General features: G+C 38.7%; 1 protein-coding gene across 1 annotated transcript; it reads right to left on the bottom strand.

The window, feature by feature from the left end:
* Window positions 1-264: 264 nt before the first annotated feature.
* On the bottom strand, window positions 265-3,034 carry LOC127164521 (uncharacterized). The gene is made up of 4 exons (XM_051108498.1): window positions 2,652-3,034; window positions 658-1,718; window positions 337-486; window positions 265-283 (listed from the first exon to the last, which is right to left on the bottom strand). Exons 1-4 carry the CDS (start codon window positions 2,847-2,849, stop codon window positions 265-267), a joined length of 1,428 nt encoding a protein of 475 aa, XP_050964455.1. The 5' UTR covers window positions 2,850-3,034.
* Between the last annotated feature and the right edge of the window lie 6,565 nt (window positions 3,035-9,599).

Here is a 9,599-nt window from a genome sequence, read left to right as displayed (position 1 = left end):
CTAAGGCCTTGATTAGAAACACAGAATCACACCAACAAACACATATTTTTGTTATTATTACTCTGTAAGTAAACAACTGCATAGAATCATTGTTGGATGTAAAGTTTTTTGAAAAAAACAAGCAAACAAAAACAAAGACAAACAAAACAAAAAAAAAAAACTTCCTTACCAAGCTGTAGGACTGTGTCATTGCTGGTCCAAGAGGTTTTGAACCTTGGAATGAGAATGGCTGCTGCAATTAGGTCTGGCTCTGACATCATGCTCTCAAACCGCTTCCTCAAACCTTCAAGAAGAGCATCAACAAGTGGCTTGCAAAATCTGAGTGATGGTCTGGACTTTTTAAGCTTGGTTGTGAGGGTGGTGATTGTCGGGAGCAGCCAGCCCATCTGAATGTTGACTTCTCCTTGTAGTATGTTCAAAGACTTTGCAACTGGACTCATGGTGATGACATATTCCCCTAAAAAGGCTATGTCAGCCGGACTGTACCTAATAAAAACAGAAGAAAATAAACAAACACATATTTCAAAAAAATGTATACAGAACCACTGTGCAATGCTGGACATTTATTTATTTGTTTGTGTACCTACAGCAGATAATGTGGTAAGCATTACTCTGACAAAATAAGAACACAATTATACATTAACATAAGCTACTTACATTGGAACATTGAGTGCAGCACAGACCGTTCTCACAGACCCCTCTCCTTGGTCTCTAATGATTCTGACCACACGTTCCACGGCCATGAAAGAGGAGTTCCATCGAGTTGAATTAGGCTGTACCAAGTGAAGCTTACAGTGTTCCTCTACAAGCTCTGCATTTTGAGGAGACCTTGATGCTTTATTCCAGAGTGCCTGACACTTAGAAAAGGCTGATCTGGACAATTTCTTGTAAGCTTCTGTCTTATTAGCCCGATCAACATCGACTGTGGAAACTAAATTTAGTAAGTGACATGCACACCGATGATGTTTCGGCAGCTGATACTGAAGCCCATCATCTTCCTCCAGAATGGCTTCCACATCCATGAATTCCACCTCCTCTTCACTATCAGATGCATCACAATCTTCTCCTAATTCTTCTTCGATTGTGTCTTCTGCAACTAACTCTTCATTGTTATTTTCGTCCTGCTGACCAAAGACACGGAACGTTTTGACGAAATTCGACCCGTTGTCTGTTGTAGTTCTAACAACCTTTAGACTTATTTCATACTCTGCATGAATGTCGGTCAAAACAGCTGCCAAGGCATCAAATGTGTGAGAGCCCCTTAGTTGACGGCAAGCAAGGGCAGCTGAACGACGTTCAAAACTGCAAGGATCGAGCCAGTGGGCTGTTACACCTATAAAGCTCCTTCTCCTGGCCGTCCAACAATCAGTAGTGGTGGCAATGTATGGTACCTTTTTCATTTCGTTCTTGAGACGTTCTTTCATTTTAGATGTAGCTGAATCAATCTTGCCCCGCACAGTTGTGCGGGACATGACAGCACTACTCGGTTGTAATTCTACAATAAGGTCTTGGAAGGATGGTGTCTCAACCAGGAAGAAGGACTGGAGACCTTGAACGATGAAGCGGAGGATAGCCCGATCAACCGTCTTCTGAGACACCTGCTTGGCCTCCAGCAGCTTCAGTTGCTTCGCCTTGAAGCCTGTTCCACCTTCTGATGGCCTCTTGCAGGCTGTTGAAGTCAGTTGACAGTATTCCTCCAGATGTGTCTCATGCCTTCTCTGTAAAACACAGTATAATTTCAGTATACACTATAATAAACTAATAAATATTAGAAAACAATAATAATAATAATAATAATAATAATAAGCAGTATTATTAATTATGAAGTGCTGGTTGTTCATAATTTTCCAATGGCTCCAGACTAACTTTTTAAATTTACTGGTGCAACTAACCTTAATTTACGCGAACCAGCAAAGTATTTAGGTGCTTCTGACATTCTAACAAGTGCTGCAATATTAGGTCAGGCAAATACAAGACTGTGGGTAGCATATCTCTCATGTATTTAAATACAATTGTAGGCTACAGCAATTTTTTATGGTATAACAAGACAGGTATAAGTACACTCAAGAGCGTTCCCCCACTTGAATAGGCATTTAAGCCTTACAGTTCAACAAACACTATTGTAATCCTGTCTAGGCCAGCTGAACTGTTATTTAAAAAAATAAAATAAAATAAGCCAAATAGCCCCTATAGGGGCTAGCTCTAGTTATTCGCTCTGGTGAAATAATGAGCTGAAATGCCCTGCTTGCAACTAGCATAGCCTACGACTGAACTTATTAGGCTTTTACATTTTTTGTATGGTAAAAAAGATGTTTCGTACTCGAGCTCAGACTAGAAAAGATACATTGTATGCTCTCTCTATTTGTCAGGGGCATTTCAAAACATGAATCTGAAAAGACTTCAGTTGATTATCTGTGTTACACGATTAGCTTGCCTTGGCTTATGTTAATTATTGTTAGGCCAAATTTAGCCATCTGAGTGGCTAGATACAGCTGGCAAATTGGTGGGTGCATGTGGCTTCGACTACCCAAACGTAACATAACTGAGAATGTAAAAAGCTGCATTATCGCAGCTAGCCAATCATTTAGTGCACTTTTCTGTAGCTAGAAACTAGCTTAGAAATGTAAGGAAGTTTATTTCAATGTACGTACCTTGACATGCTTCCGCAAGTTGGAGGATGAATTTTTGTAGGCGGTGATGAAGTTCTGTTTTGGTAAACACAGCAAACACCTGAAGCGAAAACTATCATTAACTTGTTCAGAAAATTGAAATAGTCTGGCGAGGTGGGGCCACGGGTTGGCACATTCCCGGGATGGACCTGCTGCGTCTTCATCCATTGTTTCGTCCATGGTTTCGTCTCTTATCTAAATCATTATCTGACCATGGAGTTGACTTTGGCGGAAAGATGAAGGTGATTGCTGATAGGCTGTCCCAATCAGTGGCGCCTGCACAATCCAATCGCGTTTGAGAGGCAAACAACAAATTGAGGGTTTCTGAGATTTTTCTTTTTTCCTTTTTTTAGAAGAAGTAACGGGTACTCACGCTTATGGATGGAAATGTAGCGGAGTAAAGAGTCTCTTGCCTCTCAAATCCCTGAGTAAAGTCATGAGTACTCCCCAAAAACGATACTTGAGTGAAGTACAGATCCCTCAAAATTGTACTGAAGTACTGTACTCAAGTAAATGTACTCCGTTACTGTCCGGCTCTGAACACCACCCCCTGACAATGAACCTATATAATATAATGTGGGAGAGAAGTTTGTGAACATACAGTTGGCTTCATGTTCATGATTCTTTCCATGGGCCCATGCAAGTACTGAGAATAGTCGGACGGCATTGAAAGATAAAAAGCTATGATATTTATTAACAGTAACTTACTAGTCAAGTGTCAGATGAGAAGTGACCCATGAGAACAGAGGAAGTGACCAAGAACACAGAAATCACAAATACAAAGTTCTGGCATGAAACTCTAAATGACAGTCTGATAGTAGAGGTCTTCACGGGTCCAAAAATTCATACCCGAACCTGAAGAGACCCGTAAATTTGTTGCAAGGAACCGACCGGGACCTGTATTTAATTTGAAAGTGGGACCCGAACCCGTGCAGACCCGAGAACCCAACAAACAGGGGAAGTCCCTCGGATGTTGCAAGCGTCCGTTTAGGTCCGCAGTACGTCCGCTTTGTAACATTCACTGGCGGACGTTCTTAGGATGTTGGTATTTGGTCCGGTTTGTAATGTTCACTGCCGAACGTTTGAGGACGTCCGGATTTGGTCCGCTTTGTAACGTTCGCTTGTGGACATGCGGAGGACATTCTTCCGAACCTGTTTCGTCCCTCATCTGCCATTTCCATAACAACATTTGAAAAATCCAGTCGGCCATGCTTGGACTTTATCATTAGACACCTTGCAACTCAGACAGAGTTCATTAAATTAAAGACAAATAAATAAAAATAAACCCATATTGGATTTTAAAGGGTATTATTCCTTAAAGTGCTCCTATTATGCCTTTTCAAATATGATCTTTCATGTAGTGTGTCATGTAGCTGTATGTGAATATATGCAAAGTTGTGAAGCCGACAGTGCATGATAAATAAAGTTATTGTCTATCAAAAACAAAGAGTTGGCTCACATTTGCCTGAACGAGTCGTAAGGAATTCGAATCTTTTTCTGTTACGGCCATACGTCACGAAGTAACACATTTGCATAATGTCCACCCACGTTCTACGTTGCGAACAGCGTGCCCGCCCACAAACCGTAAAATTTCCATGGAAATTTACACGTCGATTATACAGAAGACGGTGAGTAAAATTGTTTTATATTTACTTCCTTTATACTGTTTCTAGACATAATATATACACTCTGCATTCAAGTAAAAATCATGTTTATTTTATTATAATTTTTATTTGTACTTGTAAATCAACTTACAGACACAGTGTAAAAAAAACATGAAAACGAAAACTTAACTCATTGTACAGTGGATAACAACTGTAACAAATAACATACAAAACATGCATTATGTTCACCTGTTGGAGCTGAGCTGGGGGTAAAAAAAAAAACAATCTAATTAATTAACTGCAATTAACATAAAATTCTTAAAGATGGTATATTCTTCATTCATGCAATAGTCAAGTGTTCATGTACCCAAATAATATCTGCATGCACAATAATCAAAAAGGACACAATATGCTAGTGCAGGAGTTTTCAAACTGGGGTCCGTGAACGACCCAAAGCCAAGGGGTCCGCAAAATAATTTGATATACTATAGAATGCTGTTGTAAGTAGGTATTCGGACACAAGTTCACAACCTTCTTTACATAATAAAGATAGTTTAGCAGTTTCAGTATCATATTAAATAAGTTTGTAATAGGCTTAATTTAAAATAAATATTGCTTGTATCGAATGAGCAAAAATATGTCCAAACGACGTCATTTCAATGTCTTTGTTGGACGTTGAAATGACGTCCCCTGAAGAGCCAGAATGAAAGTTTTTACAACGTCCTTTTATGATGTCTTCTGGACGTCCAATATTGAGGTTCACAGGACGTCTCTAGAAGGTTAAAATTTAGTTAAGATCTGGTCATTGTGGACGTATTTTCTGTGGATAACAACTGTAACAAATAACATACAAAACATACATTATGTTCACCTGTTGGAGCTGAACTGGGGGGGAAAAAACGTAGAATGCTGTTTTAAGTATGTATTCAGACACAAGAGAAGTTTAAAACCTTCTTTACACAATAAAAATAGTTTAGCAGTTTCAGTATCATATTAAATAAGTTTGTTATAGGCTTAATTTAAAATAAATATTGCTTGTAACGAATGGCACTATAATTTGTTTATTTTATATATATATATATACAGTAGTCAACATTTGAAGTGGATCAAAAAAGTTCGTCAAAGTTGTTCTGAAACAAGAAGGGGTATTGTTCAAAATTCATGTTTAACATGTAAATCTGCTATTAATCAATGCTGTCATCAATGGAATTTTATGCCTTATTACTTTTTATGGTGCCCAGACATGAATGTTTGTCACAAGGTGTGAAGAGGCTTGTCACACACTCATGAAGACAAGAGTGCATCAAAAAAACTGTTGGTTGTTCAGTACTTTTGTGATTCACCTGAAGTCACAATGGACCAGAAATGCCTCTTAAACATTATTTCCTGCAGTGCGGTGCCTTTGGAGTGCCTTAAGGAGCCAGCACAATGGTCATAATGGTGATGCACTGGATACTGTACTGTACTGTACTGTACTGTAGTCACTCTGTGTGGAGTGTCAGAGATCGAACGCAAAACAGGAAAGAAAGAAAAAAAAAAGATTTTATTGCACAATTACAGCAGATCAAAAAGTTCATACTGTAAAACAAACATGAATTGAATGGTTTAACAAATGCAACAAACAAGTCATGAACAAGAAACAACAAACGTAATGTGCCGAGACAGCCAGTCAGTAATCACTGTTACCACCTCTGACATCACAGCCATCACAGATGTGATCACAGCCTCACATCGCCTATGCATGCTTGAGATGAGGTTTTGGATATTCTGTTGAGGAATGGCTTGCCATTCCTCCAGCAACGCTGTTCACAACTCCACATGGGTTCCTGGAGGGACGTGGCGTGCTTGCAGTCTTGACTGTAGCTGCTCCCAAATGTGTTCAATGGGATTCAAGGCCATTCTTGAGATGCCCTCCTCCTCCAAGAATTCAGTCATCAGTCTTGCTTGATGTGCACCAGCGTTGTCATCCATAAGCACGAAATCTGGCCACATTGCACCAGCATATGGCTACACAACTGGTCTCAGGATTTCATTCCTATACCTTTGGCCTGTCAGGCTGCCTTTTTCAGTAATGACAAGCTCTGTCCTTCCACCCATGAAGATGCCTCCTCAAACCATGACTGATGATCCGCCGATACGGTCATGGCGGATTTTGTATAACATTTTGCAGCAAATTTCTCTCCCCAGGACGACGCCAGACCCACCTACGCCTATCTAGGAAGTTCACACAGAACCGGGACTCATCTGTGAAAAGCACTGTACCCCACTGATTCAATGTCCACCTGCGGTGTTCTCTGGCCCACTGCAGACGTGATAGTTTGTGTGCTCTGGAAAGAGGCACCCTCACAGCTGGTCTTCTGGCTCTCAAGCCAACTTAATGAAGTCGTCTTCTCACAGTCTAAGTGGACACTCACACCCCTGTTGCATCCTGAAGGTCATTTTGCAGGCTGACAGCAGTCATGAAATGATTTCTACGGGCATGCAGGGTCAAGTATCGGTCTTGATTTGGTGTTGTGACCCGTTGTCTGCCTCCACCATGCTTCCTACTCACAGTACCAAACCTTCTGAACCTGTTCCAGGCTCTGGAAATGACACTTTGAGATGTCCCCACTGCATCTGCAACTTCACGCTTAGTCATGCCTCCTTGCAGCATCCCAATAGCCCTGTTAAGGTCAGAATCCTGCAATCACACTAAATGTGGCATTTTCAATGTTTTCTGACTTCAAGTGAAGTTTTCAGAGCCTTAAATGATGAGCAGCTCCCAATTACAAACACCTGTGACAGGTCAGTTGGTACCTAATGGCAAACATTCATGTCTGGGCACCATAAAAAGTAATAAGGCATGAAATTCCATTGATGACAGCATTGATTAATAGCAGACTTACATGTTAAACATGAATTTTGAACAATACCCCTTCTTGTTTCAGAACAACTTTGATGAACTTTTTTGATCCACTTCAAATGTTGACTAGTGTATATATATATTGTATATGTTCTGAATGCCAATTAATTTAAATGATTTGGAATGAGGAAAAGTAAATTACATGTTTACATTGTTTATAATGTTTGTTAAGTTTATTAACATTTGTTTTATTTATCAGTATTTATATTATTTCTGAAAGTAACAGTAAAATGTGTCTTATACACCAGTGCAACTTATGCGTGTTTTTTTCCTGACCTGGTGTAACTGTCTGGAAAATATGGTAAATTAGGCCTATATTGTGCTGTATTATTAAACAGTTCATATAAAATGGGGACCATTTGCACCAATAAAACAATCATATTATGTTCATTATACTCCTATCTACATTAACTTTATCCATAAACACTGTTATAATTATGTCCTTGGAAAATCTTCTTCCCTGCAAGAGGTCCCTGGCTCCAAAAACCCATTTGCTAGTGGACAGGTCTCCATATTCAGCAGAGAGTCTGGTGTGGCAGGTGAAACTTCTGTCCAGGTTGACAAAACATCTCTCATCTTTCTCTGTCTTTATGAATTGCCCTGAAAACAAAATTGAAATATAAAAGATCATTATAACTACAAATATAGCTTCACAATGCTCATTATGACCTCTTTGGTAAACATATGATCAGAAAATACTGACAGACTGATATTTAGTCTTTAGTGAATTTAGTGAAAGTCTATTTTACTACAAGAACACACACTTAACACAAGATAAACTTTTGAAAATCGTACATTATTGTGAAGTTACGTGTTTTAGTGACTAATTTAGACTATTAAAACGGGATCAACATAAATTTACCTCAGACTGTAACTTCACTGACCACTTTCCGTGCAAATTAACCAACAGAAAGATATAAAAATTACAAAACGTTGAATTTGAAAACGTCATAACACAGAACAAAATACATCTAAAGTGAAATTTAACATTAGATTGACAAAACGATAAATAAAGGTACATTTATATTGCTTACCTTCGGCTTAACACCCGTCCGTCTCTCAGATGACCGTTAGAGACGTTACTGTTTAAATTTACAAATTGCTGCGTTGCGTCGTGAAGGCTGTTCATTGGTCAGGTTGGGTCCCATCCTCTGTAGGTTTTATAAAGTGTCCTTAACGTAGAATTAAATTAATTACACAAAGGATCTATCGCGGTGGTTATATGTTCAGTCTTTGGTAATACACTGAATTAATATCTTCCGTCTTCGCGGCTGCTTGCACCATCACGTTTACGTCACTACATTAGTGCCCCTCGCGCGAGCGCACGTTTAAGTAGAGATCTATTTATTAAATTAAATTTAAATCTATTTATTAAATCTATTATTATTATTAAAATACACAATAAATAATAATATTAATATTATGTATTATTAAATATTTAAATCTATTTATCTATTATATTTAAATCTATTTATCTCTTTAAATCTATTTAACTTAAACTTTAACTAATCACTTAATCACACATAGATGTAAGTGGTTGTTTCTGTCAATGTCCCAGTAAAAAATATTACACATAAAATAAATAAATAATAATTAAATAATTAAATGGCCGCATTATGGTTGTCACGATGTTGTGTATGGGGAATGACGAGGTGGAGCGAGGAGGTCCGATGCATAAAGTTTATTAATATAATCCACAGGGAAATAGGAACCAACAGGAAACAATAGGGAACCAGCGAACACAACGTAAAAAGACATTAAGAACCGACCATCTGAACAGGAACATAACCAAACTTATATACATAGAAACAACCAATCAAGAGGTGACAGGTGAACAATCAAACAGTGACCTAAAAAATAAGAAACAGAACAGGGAGACCAAATAAGGGCAACGCTGGGAAAACACACACAAAACAGTCCAAAGGGTCTGACACTGGTACTGTCATGATGTTTTTATACATATAAATATTACATGTTTTATAAAAAATACACGTGATATTTACTTTTTTTTTTTTAAATCAGAACTTTGTCATGTTTATTTGTATAAAAAGTTCTTAAGTCGATTTCCTGAACCTGTTCTGCACGTTCTACAGACGTCCAGGAAAACCCCTTCATAAACGTTCAAATTTTGAACTGCATATCTACGTCCAAGGGACGTCGCAGTCCGACGTCCAGATACCGTACTGGATTTGCAGGTCCTGTAGACGTACAAATATGGTCCTGGACCGACCGACGCAATATAGACATGATCTGCACGTCGGGCGGACGTCTCATGTTTGATGTTCTGATTTGTACCACCTCAGATTCTATTTGACCCACTCCAACCCCCCAAAACTTGTTGATTTTAACCATTCCATGCTGACAATCACAGGTGTATTTAAACTTAAACTGCTAAATTCCAACGTGCTTTTGCGTCTTGTTTGG

This window comes from Labeo rohita, chromosome 4, assembly GCF_022985175.1.
Source record: "Labeo rohita strain BAU-BD-2019 chromosome 4, IGBB_LRoh.1.0, whole genome shotgun sequence".
NCBI classification, from domain to species: Eukaryota; Metazoa; Chordata; class Actinopteri; order Cypriniformes; family Cyprinidae; genus Labeo; species Labeo rohita.
Note: the sequence above shows the minus strand (reverse complement) of the source record. Positions and strands in the feature narration are given on the sequence as shown.

Coding starts and splice junctions, on each gene's coding strand:
- LOC127164521 (XM_051108498.1), bottom strand. CDS start 2,849: ATGGACGAAACAATGGATGAAGACGCAGCAGGTCCATCCCGGGAATGT. Junction 1,719..2,651: donor ACTTGCGGAAGCATGTCAAG/GTACGTACATTG, acceptor TGTGTTTTACAG/AGAAGGCATGAGACACATCT. Junction 487..657: donor GCTGCACTCAATGTTCCAAT/GTAAGTAGCTTA, acceptor TGTTTTTATTAG/GTACAGTCCGGCTGACATAG.